The sequence below is a fragment of the Bos indicus x Bos taurus genome, chromosome 21, assembly GCF_003369695.1.
Source record: "Bos indicus x Bos taurus breed Angus x Brahman F1 hybrid chromosome 21, Bos_hybrid_MaternalHap_v2.0, whole genome shotgun sequence".
NCBI lineage: Eukaryota > Metazoa > Chordata > Mammalia > Artiodactyla > Bovidae > Bos > Bos indicus x Bos taurus.
In genome coordinates, this window is record NC_040096.1 from 33,224,834 (window position 1) to 33,244,519 (window position 19,686).

The following is a 19,686-nucleotide window of genomic DNA, read 5'->3' on the forward strand; positions in this document are numbered from 1 at the left end:
TGAGAGCGAGCTAGGGCTGCGAGCAGCTAGCTAATAGGATCTGTTTCTTCTACCTGCGGACCCTGGACTTCGTAAGCAACCTTTCCAGGGGTCTTCCAGTCAGCAAGTGACGTGGAAGTGGGTAACGACTGTGGATTCCTCACAAGGAAGTAATAGCAGCAACCTCAGTCCAGGTGCCTATGGCAGCTAGTTTTCAAACACTTGTATTTTTCTTCCTCCTCCACGGAGCTTAACCTCTCGAAACTCACACCCTTTTTCTTCCTTTTTCTCGCTCCGCGCGCTGCAGAAGTCCCCGAAGCCCCTCCCCCGCCCCGGTTCCTCTGGGTCTCCGCTCCCCGCGCCGGCCTCTCCCCGCCCCCGCCCCCTCTTCGCGTCCCCCTCCTCGCGCTCCGCAGCCCCCGCCCCTGGGCTCCTCTCTGTCTCCCCCTCCCGGACGGCGTCGGCGCTCGGCCGGGCCCTCCGCGTCGCCAGTTTGTGAATGAGACGCTCAGTTTCTCAATGGAGCCGCGGGGGGCTCGGGCGGGCGCAGTGCGGCCGCAGCGCTGGCAGTGAGCCGGGAGGGGGGCGCCTTTCCCTCGCTCCCTCCTTCTCTCCCTCCCTCCCGCCACCGCGGCTTTTGAGGAACGGGGCTGAGAGGCCGCGGCGCAGGTCGCAGGGCCCCGCATCCCCGAGGACGCCTCCGTCGCGTTCTGCTGGAGCCGGAGCGCCGCCGACGAAGCTGGACGCCGAGGAGGCCGGTGGCCTTCGGGATATTTCCCCCTACTCCCCGCGGTCCTTTGCTCTGGGTTTAGAAACTTCTTGATTTCCCATTTCCTTTTTTAAATCCCGATTAGCTCCTTGCCTGCACTGTTTTTTTTTTTTTTTTCCGGGAGAGGTGGGGGAGTGTGAGGAAAGGAACGAAGAAAATAAAAAAGAATTTCCGCCCAGAAGACAGCGACAGTTCTGAGAGCCTTTTCTTAAGGAAACAGAAGCGGCGTTTGCGGCCGCCGCGGGCGCGGGGCCCCGCCGGCCCAGCCATGCGCGAGCCGGCCCCGGGCTGCTGAGGCGCGGGCACGCGGAAGCGGAGGCCCACCGCACCGGGCTCCCCGCGCTCCCGGGCGACTTCTGTCCGCCGGGCGGCGGCAGCGGCGGTGGGATGGAGCCCGCGACCGCGCCCCAGCCCGACATGGCGCCGGAGCTGACCCCGGAGGAGGAGCAGGTAAGCCGGGCTGCGGCCGCGGCGGTGGGTGTGTCCGGACCCCCGAGGCCTAGCAGGGCTGCGCTCTTCGCGGCCCCGGGTCCGCGATGGCCTCCAACCCCCTCCCCCCCGCGGCCGCGCCCCAGGCCGTCATCCCCCAAGCCAGGGGCGCCGCTGGCCGCTGCTTCTGCTCCCGGCCTCTTCAGTCTGCTGCTTACGGGCCGCGTATTGCCCCCTCCCCGTATTCCGATGATGATTGCAGTTTCTCCAGTTGGGGGCCTCCCTTTACCCTTACCAACATCCCCCGACGTTTTTAAGAACACCTACGTTGCCTCTGGCCCTTCCACCCTTAAACGTGTTTTGCTTCATTCCGTGAGGGTTTGTGGTTTTCTAAGGTCAGAGAAAGCCCACTTTGGGGGCCGGATTCCTTCGAGGACTGTCTCTCCTCCCCAGGACAGTGAGAACTCCACAGATGCTCTAGATTTTCAGACGAGCCCCTCGGGCTTCTTAGAGGGCTGTGGCCTACTTGGACATCATTCTGGAAGATCCAGGCCTTCTCAGGCTCCCAAAGTCCCTGGCCTTGACCGTCCTGTTTAGTTTTCTCTGGCTGGGCGCATCCCTTCACCCCCACTTACCTACCCCCGTCTCATCTCACTGTCTCCATCTTTCTGAAGTCTACATTGAGCCCCATTGTCCTTTAAAGCTTTAAGCTCCTAGAAGGAAACGCTTTGCGGTGTCATTTGAGGGCCTCGGATAAGGAAAGAGCCCAGGGTCGTTATAACTTTCCCTCACCCACATTACTGTTAGGGAGACATGGACCACTCCTCTGAGGACGGTAGGAAAATCTGCTAGCTGAGATTGGAACCCTAAAGTCTTTTTGCTCTTTCTTCCTTAGCACTGCCCACATCCATGGTCAGATATAGCCATGCTCTGATTCTATGTTTAAAAACAAAACAAATAAACAGAAAAAAACCCTAAAAAAAGAAAAAAGATGAACCATGCTGGTAACCATTTCATGCTTGCCAGGCCTTGTTTCCAAGGACCACATTTGGTAGTACAGTCTCTAGTGTGAAGACAGTCTGGTTTTACAAACTAATATTGGTTAATAGGCTTGTTTAAGACCAGGTTTTTAAAATGCCCTTGACTTTTCTCCTCATTTGTGGAGATGACTTTTTTCATATTTGGCTTCAGACCACAGTTTTGTCTTTTGACACCTAGAGATAAAATCAGCATGAGGAAAAAAAAAATTCTGCTGCTCTGTACAAGCAGTGGTAACATCCTGGTAACTGTAGTGTACTGCAAGCAGGTGGCCAAGGAGACCACCCTGCCAAAATTAGGGAAATACTACTTCAGTACCAAGATGCCATGTGTTTGGTTGATTTTAAATGGGCAAAACTCTTTCACTTCTTTTCTTTTGGTTAGTCAGATTTGAAGTTTTTATATTTCTGAGACTTGAGGGCATCAGTATTCCACTATGAAAATGCCATTTGGTTGCAAATTAAAAAATTTAAACTGAGAGAAGTAAATTAAAGTGTACATAGTATTGATAAAGTATTAACTTTATTCTGAACATATATACAATGTATATACATATATACAACTGTGTTTAAACTAGAAATAATGTTGAATGAATGTGATGGAATTAACAAGGACTAGATGGAAATAGTAAAATGTACATATATTAAGATCAACAAGTTCTGTGGGTTTTTTAACCATAACTTTTCCTACAAAACAAGTTTTCTACAGTCACTTCAAAATGTTGAGACATAAACATAAAAGCATAATTCCAATTGTGGTAATGCCTGATGAAATATCATATTTTAATTTAATATCACATAAGAGTACTCTTAACTGGTAAGATTACTTTAAACTATTTTAGGCTTATCAAAGTAGTTATCATGGGAAATAACACTTCATTCCATAATGCCCCATTGCTCAAACCAATTTTAGAACTCATTTGGAGTTTATTTCAAACTTTGTATCAGAATCTTTGAAATATATTTAATGTTGGGAAAATCTTGTACATTTGAGCATCCATCTGATTTTGGGAAATAGAAAAAAAATTTTTGGAATCCTATTTCATAGGTAAAGGAGGATATCAAAATGTTTAACATAGTTTCAGGCTCTTTATGAGGTGTGTAAACTGTCTTAAAGATGTTTCTGGAACAGATCCCTCTCAAATAGTACCTCTTTCTATACAGTCGGGCAAATCATAAACCCAAAAGTTTTCTTGGATACTCTGCTCTCTTTCAGCCCCTGTATGTTGTACATCATCACGTTTTCCTGAATATCTTGAATTCTTTGACTTCTTCCACCCTCACCACCACCATATTGTCACCCTAGTTCAAGCTGCTGTCATATCCTGACAGAACTTTTGTTTCCTACTTGATACATCTGCATTCCTTAGCTCTTTTTCCAAGAAACAAAGGCAAATCGCAAATCTGATTGCATCTTCCCTTCCCTGTGTGTGTTAGTCACTCAGATGTGTCTGACTCTGTGACCCCCATGAACTTTAGCCCACTAAGCTCCTCTCTCCAGGCAAGATACTGGAGTGGGTAGCCATTCCTTTCTGTAGGGGATCTTCCCGACACAGGGATTGAACCTGAGTCTCCTGCATTGCAGGCAGATTCTTTATCATCTGAGCCACCAGGGAAGCTCAAAATGTAAGCATTTATAAAAGCCTCAGTGGTTTTTCATAGTTCTTGGGATTGTTAACAGCTCGTGAATGATGTGTTACAGCTCTTGAATGTGGTCTGCAGTGCCTCAGCCCTTGTATGGTTTAGAGCCCTAGCTTATTCTCACAGTTCATCTTTGCTCCAGGAGCACTGGCCTTTTGGTCCTGCATTCTCGCCTGTTTCCTCCTGCTCCAAGGTCTTGGCACAAGTTGCTTTCCTCTGTCTGGAAATACCCTCCACTGTTAATTCCCTCTTCATCCTTCAGCTCATGGGAAGACCTTCCTTGTTCTCCTCAGTTAGGTTAGATCTGTTATTGGCTCTTGGAGTACCATGTACTGTCCTCTACATCACTTGTCACAAGTATACACCATTTGTATCCGGGAGTTGGTGATGGACAGGGCGGCCTGGCGTGCTGCAGTTCATGGGGTCGCAAAGAGTCGGACACGACTGAGTGACTGAACTGAACTGAACTGATGATTGTATGGGGCTTCCCAGGTGGCACTAGTGGTAAAGAACCCTTCTGGCTAATGCAAGAGATAAGAGATGCTGGTTTGATCCCTTTGTTGGGAAGATCCCCTGGAGGAGGGCATGGCAACCCACTCCAGTATTCTTGCCTGGAGAATCCCCATGGCCAGAGGAGCCTGGCGGGCTACAGTCCATAGGGTTGCAAAGAGTTGGACACAACTAAAGCGACCTAGCATGCACATGATTGTATGATGGGAAGCTCCATGAGGCTTGAACTGTGTCTGGTTTTGCTCACCATCATATGAACATTGCTGAGCATGACTGGCACTTAATGAACTATTAGGAAGTATAGTACTGGTGGAATGAAGAGTAGTTCTATTTGTGATATGTATACAGACAGCAGCATCTTTCCAAGTGGCTTATAAAAATAAGGGCACTGTTCATTTTTATATATGTTTTGAAGGTCATCATTACTTAGTAGTCTCATTTCCTATCTACTCATGTTTTGAACTGATACTATACCCAGTCCTTTGTAACCTTGATGTTTCTTGCCTTTATGTTTTCAGTTCTCAATATTATAAAGCCTACAATTGAGTTATAAGAAAAAGCATGCTTTGCCTTTAAGAAGTTCACATGAATAACAACAGGGTAATAACAGTAACTGTTTCCTGTGCTCCTGCTTTGAGTCAGGCTCTGTGCTGGGCATTGCACATACAGTTAATCCTCATAAGATTGGAATTATTACCTCATTTTGCAAACGAGAAAACTCAGACTGAGAGAAGGAAATTGCCCAAATGCACAAAGTTGGCAGGTAATGGGGGCTTCCCTGATGGTTCAGTGGTAAAAGACCCACCTGCAATGCAGGAGACTGGGATTGATCCCTCTCTGGGTTGGGAAGCTCCCCTGGAGAAGGAAGTGGCAACCAACTCCAGTATTCTTGCCTGGGAAATCCCGTGGACAGAGGAACTTGACAGGCTGCAGTCCATGGGATCTCAAAAGAGTTGGACATGACTCAGAGACTAAACAACGACAGCAGCAAGCAAGTGATGGAGCTTTGGTTTCCACTCAGCTCTAGGTTATTCTGCCTCCACTGCAGATGTTCGGTCTGTTACACTCACTACATTACATCTTGTGAAGCAGTTAACCAGCTTAATAAGATGCCTACATGGATATGTAATAGCTAATTTTGGGTTTGGGTATTGATACATATATGCACATATGTACATGTATTGATATGTGTTTGAGTTTGAAGTTTTTTTTTTTTAATGAAAAGAGTTCTATTTGTTTATTTGGCTGTACCAGGTCTTGGTTGCAGCACAAGGATCTTTGATCTTCACTGTAGCATGCAGGATCTTTAGTTGTAGCATGTGGGATCTAGTTCCCTGACCAGGGATGGAACCTGAGCTTCTTGCATTGGGAGCTCAGAGTCTTAGCCACTGGACTACCAGAGAAATCCTTGATGATGCTTCTTAAAATATAGTATTAAAAATTCAGGGGCTTTCTTGGTGGTCCCGTGGCTGGGACTCCACACTCCCAGTGCTGGGGGCCCGAGTCCATCCCTGGTCAGGGAACTAGATCCCACATGCTGCAACTAAAGACTGAAGATTTGGTGTGCTGCAAATAAGACCCTACACAGCCAAATATATTAAAAAAAAATGCAGACAGAAAAATTTGGAAAACCTTATTCAGACCTGTTTATTTCCAGCAGAAACATATTGTACAGTCTGTGCAAGAAATTATGATGAAATTACTCTTGGAAAAAATTTGTTCCTTAAGATAGAGTTGGCAACTCTCCATTTTGAGGTGTGGTTACAATAAAAATTTACTTTTTAAAATATTTTCTTTTTCTTTTGTATATGAGAGATAGCTATTCTTAGAGCCAAATATGAAGGATATTATTTCTCCAAACTGTAAAAGCCAGGGTGTTTTTGTGTCAGAAATATATTCTTTTTTTGATATGTTTATATGTGAATATAAAAGCCTTTCTTAATAGGCTGGCAAAATTGTAAATTTGCCAGTGTGAAGGGTAATTTCTGCATTTCAGTACTAATCTTCATTCTTATTATTGTAATTGTCTTAGTTTTACTTTTCCAAAGCAGGTGCTCTCACATTTGTAACTTGACCTGAAGTTGGTAATTTTATCAGATATGCTAAATTATAATTAACTTGACCACCAGGGTTAGTTAAGGGTGTCTTACTTATCTGTTCTGTGTCCACATAACCTACAGAAAGTGGGATATCTTGGATTGCATCAATTTAGGATAAGTTATGAGGAAAACTTCCTCTTTGCAATAAACCTTAAAAGAAAGATGTTTAACAAGGATTATAAACCTATTTGATGGGCTGTCTAAAGAATTACAGCCTTTAGGGTCTTTTGGTTTCTCACAGATTTCCCAGTAATGGCCAGTAGATTAATTGTTTTCTAAAATAGTTACGCTTTTATTCATATTTTCATTTTAGTTGGTTCTAATAACTTACAGAATCCTTCTGTCACATTATAAATAATGCGTGTTTTTTAAAGTTGTTGTAACAGATAATCTACTAATACTTACTTTCAAAGCTTCCAAAGAAAATTTTTATTTTCAGAGTTCATGTTGTTTAGAGCTAATTTGTAAGAATTAATAAGCTAATGCATATAGATAGTAATGCATTACACAGTAAGCACTCCGTTACATTAGCCATTATATTCTCTGTCTTTGGATAGTGAAAGAGTTTAGAGCCAAGTTAGCTTAAACCAGTCCTAAGGGAAAAGAATATTCATGTTTCACACTGAGGACCATCACTTAGCATGGATTCTTTTCAATGCCAGAAAATAGTTATCTTGCAACTTCATAGTGTAATTTTCAAAAAGCTATTCTGATTCTGTGCCGTGATTTGTGTTCTTATAACAGGATTTTCTGAAATTAAAATTTTAACTGCCTTGCAGTGGACGTTAGAGATTTTTGGCATTTTTCCCAAGGGCAGGGGTTTTGTCCTGGTTCTTGTGGCCAAGAACTTCCCTTTTCCCACAGCCTCACATGTCCTGTGCTAAATGTCATCTGTCCCCCTGGAAGTAACCATACGTCAAAGACCAAATGATTCATAATGTTGAGTCCTTCCAGAAAGGGGAAGGAGAGGAGGGGTAGATGAAGAATTCTCATTCCTTTCCTTATTGCCAGTAGCTAAAGATATTGTAATTAGCACTTAGGCAAGATCTCGTTTGGATGTGAAAATTTGCTTCTTTTAAAACTTCTGAGTGTATCAGGGGTCTTGGGCTTTAGTTGTGAATGTTAAAGAGACCTGCAGATTTTCCCCAAGGAACCTAACTTCTATTACTTACTAATGAATTGAAAAGTAAGACAAACACTCTAAAAAGGAACTGAACTGTTTAACAGAGGTAAAAGTTAAAACTCATTGTAGGTCAGTACAGCTAAATCTCATTTTATGACATATATATCTTTATTATCGTGGAAAAGACATAGTAATGTTGGGATTCTCCAACTTTGTTATCTAAATATTCAGTTCAAAAAAAAATAAATATTCAGTTCAATTCCGTCACTGTGTCCAATTCTTTGTGACCCCATGGACTGCAGCATGCCAGGCTTCCCTGTCCATCACCAACTCCTGGAGCTTGCTCAAATTCATGTCCATTGAGTCGGTGATACCATCATGGTCCCCTTCTCCTCCTGCCTTCACTCTTTCCCAGCCTCAGGGCGTTTTCCAATAAGTCCACATATTAAGACCTATTTTATAGCAGAATGGCTGATCCACTGCAGTGTCAATATTATACATCAGAGCCCCTAACTCTAGTTATTTGTTCAGGTACTTGGGTGTTCAGTGCAATTTCAGCCATTTCGCACCTGTTTTATCACTCTGTCTTGATGTCTTAGACAGTTAGGGCTACTTTCTTTTTCCAAATCAATCATTATTACATTTCCGGTGCTCCCCCGTATGCCTCCACACTGGAATAGTCACTGTTTTTTATTCCTCTTCCTCTGGAGTAGGGGCAGATATCCCTAGAATAGGTAGTTAATCTTGCGCTGCTCAGTGCTGGAGGGCCTGTGCTTACTGGAATGAGCACTTTAATATATGATTTTGAAAAGACCTCATTAGAACCTAACTGAGATGGCTTGGGGCTGGGGGCTGGGAATAGGAGACAGAAAAGCTTCAGAGCCCGTGGGAAGAGTTGTTTATTAAGGACTGGTTATCTCTTAGGTCCAGACTATAAAACGATGAAACCCAAACAGTAGATTAGAGGTGGCTTTTTCTTTAGTTTCTGCTTCTGAGAAAAGCATTCCATTCTTTTCTCTGGGAAAGACAATTTCTGTTACGTACTGGTTGCCTCTAAAATACCAGATCCATTCAAAACAAACATGCACACTTCTTGTCTTTTTATCCAGCATGGGTGGCACAGATCTAACTAGCCTAGTAGCATTATTATGAAACCAGAATTTATTCTCAGAATTGATGGGCACATTCTAAAGAGAATCATCCATGACTTTAATCCTGAAGTGTCTGGGGATATTAATCCATTAATTACTTTTTCATTGAACACATGGCTAATCTTTCCTTTTGCATTTACTTTTCTATACCTCATTGTAACACAATAGACATCATTATTAAAATGCACCTATTTTGAAATAGGTTTTTTATATTATCTACAATGATCATGTTTCCTTTATCATTAAAACCAGTAACTTTCTGTAGAAAGTGTTGCATGCTCTGTACAGATTTGGGATTATGTTATTAACTGGTGAGATCCCAGTATTTAAGATTAATGCAAATCTGGCTTTTTTTCTAAACAATGTTTACAGGTGAAATCTGGGCCTTTGGAGAGTTGATGGCAATGAGTCTCAGGTAAACTTCAGGAATCCTTGGCTTCCTTTGTGGCTCCAGCCATTTTATCTAATACTTTATTAATTTTATTTAAGTCCCTTACAGGCTTCCCTTGTGGCTCAGATAGTAAAGAATTTGCCTGCAGTGCAGGAGACCCAGGTTTGATTTCTGCATCGGGAAGATCCCCTGGAGAATGGAATAGCTAACTACTCTAGTATTCTTGCTTGGAGAATGGAATGGACAGAGGAGCTTGGTGGGCTGCAGTCCATGGGATCACAAAGAGTCAGACATGACTGAGCAGCTATCACTTTAAACTCCCTTACAGTTACAAAACGCTCAATAAATATCTGTGATAATAGTATTCTTACCCTTTGTGCTGTAGGAAATCATGTTTTTCAAATAAGAATAGGAGGAAAAATAAAGAATCTTACTTTGTAGCAATGAAATAGAAGATTTCTAGGTGGCCTAAGACTTCTAACAATTGAATACTGTATCTCGAAGATGGTAGTGAGGCTGCCTATGCTCATTTTATGCTAGTAGCACTTAATGCACCATCCATTGGTCCGTTGGTTTATTTCCTCTTGGTTAATAGATTTCTTGTTTAAGTGCACTGATTATCATCTTTTTGTTTTTTCCAGATAAAACTTGAAAAGGTCATCTGATGATCTAAAAATGACATGTTTAGAGTACAAAGAATTATAGTTTATGTCATCTTTCATATTTTAGTTCAACAGCTTTTGTGAAAAAATTCCCATTCCATTGTTCATATCAGTGGTTCTCAACCAGGGTGATTTTATTTATTTCCAAACTTAAAACCTTTTATTTTGTGTTTGGGTATAGCCAATTATGGAGAAGGAAATGGCAACCCACTCCAGTATTCTTGCCTGGAAAATGCCATGGACAGAGAAACCTGGCGGGCTGCAGTCCATGGTGTCACGAAGAGCTGGACACGACTGAGGACGCACACACACAGAGCCAGTTAACATTATTGTGGTAGCTGCAGGTGAACGGCAGAGGCACTCAGCCATATATATGCAGGTATCCATTCTCCCCTAAACCCCCTCCCATATATTTACATTTTTTAAAATTTATTTTTGGCTGTACTGGATCTTTGTTGCTGCAAGAGGGCTTTCTCTAATTGTGGCGAGAGGACTTCTCATTGCGGCGGCTTCTCTTATTGCACGAGCACAAGCTCTAGGGCTCTCAGGCATCCAGTGGCTCGTGGGCTCTCGAGTGCAGGCTCAGTAGTTGTGGCTCATGGGCTTAGTTACCCGTGGCATGTAGAATCTTCCCAGACCAGGGATCAAACCCATGTCCTTTGCATTGACAAACAGATTCTTAACCACTGGACCACCAGGGAAGTTTGTCAATCACTAGGGTGTTCTTTTGAAAGAATGATGCTACAGCTGAAACTCCAGTACTTTGGCCACCTCATGAGAAGAGTTGACTCATTGGAAAAGACTCTGATGCTGGGAGGGATTGGGGGCAGGGGGAGAAAGGGACGACAGAGGGTGAGATGGCTGGATGGCATCACCGACTTGATGGATGTGAGTTTGGGTGAACTCCTGGAGTTGGTAATGAACAGGGAGGCCTGGCGTGCTACAATTCATGGGGTCTCAGAGTCAGACACGACTGAGCGACTGAACTGAACTGAACTGAGATACATTTGATTGTCCCAACTGGGGATGCTACTGGGATCTAGTGGGTAGAGGCCAGTAATACTGCCAGTATAATGATGGGCATAGAGCCCGCCACAACCAAAGGTGAACTGGCCCAAAATGTCAGTAGTGCCAAGGTTGAGAAACCCGTTTATATCTGAAGAATTTTGTAGTTCTTAGGAACAGAGTTACAAGTTCCTACTTTTTAGTTCAAGGCAGGTCTTTGGTTAACACAGTAAATATTTATTCAAATTCTGTGTCCCTAAATACTGGTTTTTGCAATTGACTTCACATACTGAAAAACTCCAGTCTAGAACATAATTATTTTGCAGCATAACCATCACACAGGATAGAATGAGACATCTCCACAGCCTTTGCTGGGGTTTTCAGAGATGAGAGATTTTATGTGACTAGCAGAACGCTACTTGAGTCCTGCCATGGGATGATAATGGGAATTGTGATTTTTACTTTCCCTTCCAAGTATTTCTGTGTTGCTACTAAGTGTCTATGTTCTCCCAGTGAGTGAGGTGATTATTATGTATCAACCTCTTTCCCTTTTCATGTTAATGTCTACAAAGAGGAAAGTTTTACAGATCATAAACAGAAATACAGTTTGTTCATTCAGCAGTCATTTGTTCTCTGTCACTGTGTGCCAGGTTCTTGTTCAGCATGGATTGAGGGCTCTTTGTCCTTGAGGAATTGCCCTCCAGTTATTTGTGGGCAGGTCTTGAACTGGGGGGTATATACCAAGGAGGAGGACCTCTTATCTTCAGCGCGGGCAGACACTTAATCTTATACATCTTTCATGTATACATCTTTCGTGTACATTGTGAGAGTTCAAAATATGTTTGCTGAAGAATGAGTGAAACTGTGTATGTTGAAATTATTTATTCCTCACCTACCCATGAAGTGAGTATTATTTTGTTTAGGATGATTATCTTCCTGATATAGAGATTAAGTTCAGAAGCTTTCAGCAATCCACCAGGGAGGCAACCTGGGACTCAAGCTCTCTGATTAAATGCAGTGCTGTCTCTAGTAAATGTCATCTGTGTTAATCACGTGTTTCTATGTATGACACAGTACATACATATATACCAGAAACAGCTCTCTCTTGGCATTTGTATGTTAAATATTCCTGGTTTCAACCATTTACAGATTTCTCTACAGACATGTGATTCCATTGTTCCTAGCTGCTTGTTGTACATTTATGAAAGAAATTATATATTTTAATGGGATTAGTGAACTTGAAGTTTCATATAAGTCTCTGGTTGTACCTCTCAGAATGTTGTGGGTCTGTTGTTTGCCTTTATAAAGCTAGTGTTTAGTCTTGTCTATGTGGAGTTTAATCTTTCAGATACTATTATCAGCATCATGGGAAAGTATATATGGTGTATTTGCCTACCAGTAATTAGGATGAGACTACAGCTTTTTAAATTGTTTTGTCCATGATACCTTCAGTTTACCCACGTTTTTGTCTGTACTTACATTACTACTGGGGCTTCCCTGGTAGCTCAGCTGGTAACGAATCCACCTGCAATGCAGAAGAGCCCGGTTTGATTCTTGGGTCAGGAAAATCCCCTGGAGAAGGGATAGGCTACCCACTCCAGTATTCTTGGGCTTCCCTGGTGGCCCAGATGGTAAAGAATCCGCCTGCAATGCAGGAGACCTGGGTTCGATCTCTGGGTTGGGAAGAACCCCTGGAGGAGGGCATGGCAGCTCACTCCGTATTCTTACCTGGAGACTCCCCATGGACTGAGGAGCTGGTTGGGCTACAGTCCATGGGGTTGCAAAGAGTCAGACACAGCTGAGCGACTAAGCACGAGCACAAACTACTACTAGATTTCCCTTTCCAGCTCTTGCCAAGCGTTAAAGTTGAGGAAGGAATTTTTTCCAAAAAAAGGGTTTTTTCCCCTTGATTTTATTTTCTGTACTTATAAATTTTCTTATGTTTGTAAAGGAAGAAAAACAGTTATTAAGAGACCTAAAACCTTGAACATAAAACATAAGCACAAGAAAACAGTTTTAGTTGGGAATGAGACAGTTTGTCTCATTGATTTTACCTCCTCTATGCCAGGAAACCCCGGAAGTGAAGAGAAAAAGGTATTTCTGGCAAGGTTAGGGATATAGCTAGCAAGATTAAAATACACAGAAATTCCCAGCATACTTTTTTTTAAATCTTTTTAGATTAGGATTCTGAATGTTTTAGAGAAACCATCTGATGTTTCTTCATACTGAATGCTGGTGCATCATTTTGTTCATAGGAAATAAACTGCATTGTTATGGAATTAATAGTAACATTAAAAAAAAAATTGAAAACCATTCATTTTCTTTTCTTTAACCACCCAAAGCATCATTTTCTTTCATAGTTTATATCAGGCTAGGGAAGTGCTAGCTTTGGAGGTGATTTTTGTGAGAAAATTAGAAACAACTGGAAATTTGTGTTTTGAATAAAATTGCTAGGACCACTGGAACATGGAAACTAGTCAGAACCTCTCATTGTTGTCATGCTGTCCTTACAGTGCTGGAAGTATTGGTGAAAGCCCACATCAAACTTGTGATAATAGTAGTGGCTAAGCACTAACTAGGACTTCCCTGGTGGCGCAGACGGTAAAGCATCTGTCTACAATGCGGGAGACCCTGGTTCGATCCATGGGTCGGGAAGATCCCCTGGAGAAGGCAATGGCACCCCGCTCTAGTACTCTTGCCTGGAAAATCCCGTGGACAGAGGAGCCTGGTAGGCTGCAGTCTGTGGGGTTGCTAGAGTCGGACACGACTGAGCAACTTCACTTTCAAGCACTAGGGTGGCTACCATTAAAAAAGAAAAAACACCAAAAAAGAGAGAGAGAGGAAGAAAGAAAGAAAATAAGTGTTGGCATTGCTGGTGGGAATGTAATATGGTACAGCTACTGTGAAAAACAATTTGGTGGTTTCTCAAAAGGTTAAACATAGAACTACCCATGTGATGCAACAGTTTCATTTGTAGGTATGTATGCAAAAGATTAAAAGTAGGCACTCAAATAGACACATGTATGTGCATTCATAGCAACATTATTCCCAATACCAAAAGGTAGAAGCAGCCTGACTATCCAATGATAAATGAATAGCTAAACAGAATGTAGTATATACGTATAATGGAGTATTATTCAGCTTTAAAAAGAAATGAAATGTTGATATATGCTATAATATGGATAGGTCTTAAAAACATTATGCTTACTGAAATAAGCCAGACACAGAAGTCAAATGTATGATTCCACTTGTATAAGGTACAGATTCATGGAGACAGTAGAATACCAGGGACTGGGAGGAGGTGGAAAGGAATTACTGTTTGAAGAGTATACAGGTTTTGTTGAGGGTTATGGAGAAGTTTTGGGACTCGATAGTGGTGCTGTTTCACCCAACTTTGTGAAAGCATTTAATGCCACTGAATTGTGTACTTACAAATGGTGAGAAAAATCAAAAGTATTTTGTGTATTATATCATAGTAAAAAAAACAGTTAAGCACCTTTCAAAGTGTTTTATGAATCTTAATTCATTTAGTGAATAACGCAGCTGGTGAGTCAAAGGAAAGAGAATAGGTGTTACTTCTGCTCCTCCTTGGCTCCTGATCTTAAGCCTAGAATCTCTTATATAAGTACCATTTATTGTTTCTGGGTGTATGTATGTTAATGATTTGTTAGAATGTGAATTGTCATGTGTTTAAACGCCTGAATATTTCACCTGTGAGATCCCAGTTCACTTCTACTCTGTAGGAAAATAAGGAGTTTTCTGTGAGGAACAAAGTTCTGAGTGTCATGGTATGAATGGACCCTGTATGTATAGCGTTCTCGTCTCCTCCCCCTGCCCCATTTCCAGTACAGTTCTGGGAATGACTTGAAATATTGTTGATCTAGAGCTCTGGTTCTCAACGTGTAGTCTCCAGATCAGCGGCATAGGCTTGCCTTGGGAGCTTGTTAAAAATGCAAATATTCACGTCTTATCCCAGACCTACTGAGTCAGGAACTCTAGGGCTGAGGTCTAACAGTGTGTATTTTAACAAGTCTCCAAATGCATGCTCAAGTTGGAGAACTAGTAGTCCAGAAAATAACTAGGGTGCTGTCGCGCTGGTTGGGGAATCATTTAGAACTGAGTTTAAACATTTCAGTTCACTTTGGAAAGGGAAGATTTACAAATTGCTTACAAATTGCTCTGGAACTCCAGGTATTGTCTGAACTGGCTGAAAGCTGCAGGAATCATCTCATTCTGTACTAGAACTGTGTTGTTCCAAAGACTAGCATTTACCACGATCCGATCCAAAGAAAGAGCAGAGCCTTACTACTTGAGAAGTAGAAAGGGAACCAGGATGTCTGCAAAACAAGGCATTGAGACACCTGATGTCCACTGCAGATGGCATTCCCTAGAGAGATGCTCAGCTTCCAAGGAAGTATTGAATGAAAGAAGACACAGGCTGTTCAGATTTAGCCAGGAAAAACCTGCCAGCTTTGACAGGGCCAGTCCATAAGAAGCTTGTGTTACTTCAGTGTCAGTTACCCTGAGAATCTGGACCTAGGAGTTACCAGATTTTCCTGTCTGGGTCCTGTACAGGAGCTGAGCTAGTTATGTTTGGAGTTGAAAATGGAACATTGCAGTGAGGACGGCCAGATTGTAGGCAGCTTTTCCAGGCTTCATTCTTTGTAGGCCTCTTCGGTACAATAAACTGATCTGCTTGTATTGTTTTATGAATGTGAATAAGTTTGTCCTTTAGTTAGTGAGAGGCCTCCTTGGATTTGGAAGTATTAATCCAGCAAGTTTGAGATGAGTGGATGACTGACATTGCCTAATTTGCAGTCTCCCAGCCAGATTTCATTTGAGGTCATGGTCCCAGTTTCTTCAATGTGTGACAGTCAAGATTCAGTAACCTAAGGCTTGGCCATAGGAAGAAAACTGGGCCAGTTAAATTTGGTGTCGATAAGCAACAGCTGGTCTAATATGCAGGCCAGGGCCAGGTTAGCCACAGATCTGAGGTGCTGAATCCTAAAGTGTTGGATTAGAAATTGTCAAATCAGCCCTGTTAGATCCATTTGACATTGGCAAAACTGAGCCTGAGGGGTGTGAGAGAGAGGAGAGGGGGATGGAGATGAAGATAGGGGGAGGAGATATATGGGGGTGATGTGCTAGTTATTAGGGAATGGAAGCAGTTGAGAGGGTAGCTTCATTGTGTGAAGTGGGAGGGAATATAAAACCAAAAAAGAAGGAACTAGCTATTACATTTTCAAAGCATCTCACCACTCTGATCTTTTCTTGGACTGATTTTTATTTGCCAGTGACCATCTTAAAGTTTAGCATCTGAACTGAAGACAGTATTACAAACAATGTCTGATAGGCCCCCTTGTTTTGGGCACCACGCTTCTGTAATGTGCTCCAAATTCAAAACAGTTTTTGGCAGTTTTAGTAAACTGTTGACTAAGAGATTCAAGTCAACTAAGATTCCTAAGTCTTTTCTTATGAGCTTCTGTTAAATTTCATCTGATGCTTCTAAAATTTATTTTCTTGCCTTTATCCTTAAATATCATTTTGTTAGATTTAATGTTCACTACCACTTGTTGAGCTTTAAGAGTCAAAAACTTTACAAATATTACTTTTTCTTCCCTCTTACACCAATTCTGTGGGAGTGTTATTCCCATTTTATTTGTTTGTGTGATTTATTTTAGTTTTGGCTGTACTGGGTCTTCACCGCTTCATTTGTGAGGGCTTTCTCTAGTTGCAGCAAGCAGGGGCTTCTCTCGTTGCGGAGCATGGGCTTTAGGCATGGGGGCTTCAGTAGTTGGGGCTGAGGGGCTGCAGAGCATGGGCTCTGTAGTTGTGGTGCATGGGCTTAGTTGCTCCAGGGCACGTGGAGTCTTCCCCGGCCGGGGATGGAATCCCTGTCTGGCGGGCGGATTCTTACCTGCTGCACCACCAGGGAAGTCCCATTACTCGCTTTTTAAAGGTGTGGAGTCTTTAAGCCTCAAAGAAGTAAGTTGCTTGCGTTCTGAACACTAAGTGCTAGAACCTGGTATTCCAACCCTGTTTGTCTGACCCCAAAGCTTCACTTCTGAGTACCACTCTAGCCCATTGTTCTATCCTGTTTTGATCTTTTAGATCTGTTTTCTCTTTTACAATATGTTTGTTGTCTAAGCTTAGCTCTCCTCTTACATGGTCAGCCTGGCCCAGTGCCCCTATCTAGGTCATTTATAGGCCAGGGAGGGATGTAGAGCAAGTCAAGGAACAGAGTGTGAGCTTTACAATCAGGCTTGGTTTTGGAATCTTGGTTGAATCATCAGGAGTTGTGTGAATTGGCAAAGTACTTAACTTGTCTGGGCCTCCATTTCCTCACACATAAAACGTCTCAATACCTGCCATTGGAAAAGCTGAATATAAACAACATGGATGCAAAGTGCTTGACGCATGGGCTAGCAAGCAGACTGTAGGCTTTCAGTAAACAGTAGTCTATCTGTCTCCCTTCTTTCAGAGAATTCTTTAACATCTTTTTTTTTTTTTTAATATCCTTTAAAATCCCCCACTTCAGGTCCCACTCATTTTTTAAAAAATTGACTGTCTTTGGGTGTAATTGTTTATTGTTTCCTGCAGGGTTTATCATAAGCCCCACTGTGGCAGCACACTTGGCTGTAGAAAGAAGTGGTTAAGAACTGTACCATAAGTTCTGTGTGATTATGAGTAAGCAGCTTAATCCCTTTTTGCCTTAGTTTCATCATATGTAAAATGTAGGTAACACTAGTAAAGAATAGTTATGAGGATTAAATAAGTTAATATATATGAAATCCTTGAAACAATTTAATCTTTGCTACTATGAATATCTGCAAATTACAGATAATAATGCCCACTTTGTAGGGTTATTAGTGAATTAAATAAGTAGTCACCTGCTTAACATTTAACATTTTATAATTTACTTATTTTTGGCTGCACTGGATCTTCGTTGCTGCGTGCGGGCTTTCTGTAGTTGTTGCAAGTGGAGGCTTCTGTCTCTAGTTGCGGTGCTCAGGCTTCTCATTGTGATGGCGTCTCTTGTTGCAGAGTACGGACTCTAGGCATGTGAGCTTTCGTATTTGTGGGCTCAGTAGTTGTGGTGCATGGGCTTATCATTTGCCCTTTGGCATGTGGAATCTTCCCAGATTGGAGATTGAACCCTGTACCCTGCATTGGCAGGCAGATTCTTAACCACCAGGGAGTCCTGCTTAACATTTTGATTGGCAAATATACAGAAATTAATAGAAGGAAATCTTTCTGTCCACGAAGATAGCATGAAATGCTCATCAGATGCCTTGCTAAAAGTAGATCTGTTTTGTACATCAATGATTTTCAAACGTAATCACACAGAAGAATCATCTAGGATCTTGTTAACATGAGGATTCTGATTAAATGTGGTGAGGCCTGTGGTCTGCATTTCTGACTTCCTTGGTGATTCCATTACTACTTGTCTACAAGATGTCACTTTTGAGTATCACTGCTAAATAGTACATTCATTACTTTTCAGTCTAGTGTATTCTTTCTTTAAAGACTTGTTTTCAGTAAATCGCTTCTGGTGATCAGTATTCCCCTGCCTAAAACCTCAAAGCTCACTTTATTTTTTGGCCTCACCACTTAGTTTGTGGGATCTTAGTTTTCTGACTAGGGATCAAACCTGGGCCCCAGCAGTGAAAGCAAAAGCACTGAGCCCTAATCAGTGGACCACCAGGGAACTCCTCAAAGCCAACTTAAAAAAAAACATCGAGCCAGGGCTAGGTTTATGTGTAAACGATCTGCCTGCTGATGCAGGGGACACAGGTTTGATCCCTGATCTGGGAAGATTCCACATGCCAAGGAACAACTAAGTCCGTGTGCCACAACTGTTGAACTTATACTCTGGAGCCCAGGAGCCACAACCGCTGACGCCTGCACGCCCTAGAGCCCGTGCTCTGCAACAAGAGAAGCTGCCACAATTAGAAGCCCATGCACTGGAGCTAAAGAGTAGCCGCAGCTCACTCACTGCAACTAGAGAAAAGCCTACGTAGCAGTAAAGACCCAGCACAGCCAGAGATAAATAAATTACATATAGAAAAAAGATTTGAGTGAGATTTGCCCATCCATTGGCATACAGCATTCACAAATTCATTATACTCAGATTTTCATGGGTAGGAACCATGTCTTACTTCATAAAATTTGTAAACTTTAACTTATTTTGGACATCTCTCTTATAGATGTCTTTTTTAAAAAAATAATAAACCTCCTTTATTCCTTTGCATTTTCTCTTTTCTTCAGTCCTTTTTATTTTATTTATTTATTTTCTGGTTGCTCTGCATGGCTTGCAGGATCTCAATTCCCCACTGAAGGACTGAACTGCCCTCTGCAGTGGAAGCATGAGGTCCTAACCACTGGACCACCAGGAAGTTCCCTAGATGTCTTAGGATAGTGGCAGTTTAATTTTCAGATATTTTCTTTTGTGACTTCATAGTTTACTCTCTCATTGCTTTTCTTATGTCATTCCTGGTATTCTTTGCCAGTTTTATCCAGGAATTTTTCTCACTCAGTTTTCAGTTTTAAACTCTCATAATCAGATCAGCAAGCATTCAGACGAATATATTCTTCCTACTACTTGTCAACACCACTCTTTTAGCAAGCTGAGAGCCCATCATCATTCGTACGTTCACTCATCAGAATGGTGCCATGCAATGTGCTTGGTGTTGCGTATGCATCTGTGAGCATGCGAGACTGGGCCCTTTCACCTCCCTAAACTTACAGGCCAACAGGAGCAGGTAGACAATAGCTTTTATAATACTGTGTGCCTGGGTGGAAGACAGTGAAGACTTCCAGGATGAAGAAGTGGGATTTAGACTGACACATTAGAAAAGACCCTGATGATGGGAAAGATTGAAGGTGGGAG

The 19,686-nt window shown here is 42.3% G+C and overlaps 1 protein-coding gene across 1 annotated transcript in view; it reads left to right on the forward strand.

The window, feature by feature from the left end:
* Positions 1 to 448: 448 nt before the first annotated feature.
* PTPN9 (protein tyrosine phosphatase, non-receptor type 9) overlaps positions 449 to 19,686 on the forward strand; it is a 70,631-nt gene continuing 51,393 nt past the window's right edge. The window contains exon 1 of the mRNA XM_027520753.1: positions 449 to 1,198. Coding sequence (XP_027376554.1) covers positions 1,136 to 1,198 — 63 coding nt within the window. The 5' untranslated portion in view covers positions 449 to 1,135. The remainder of the gene's footprint in view (positions 1,199 to 19,686) is intronic.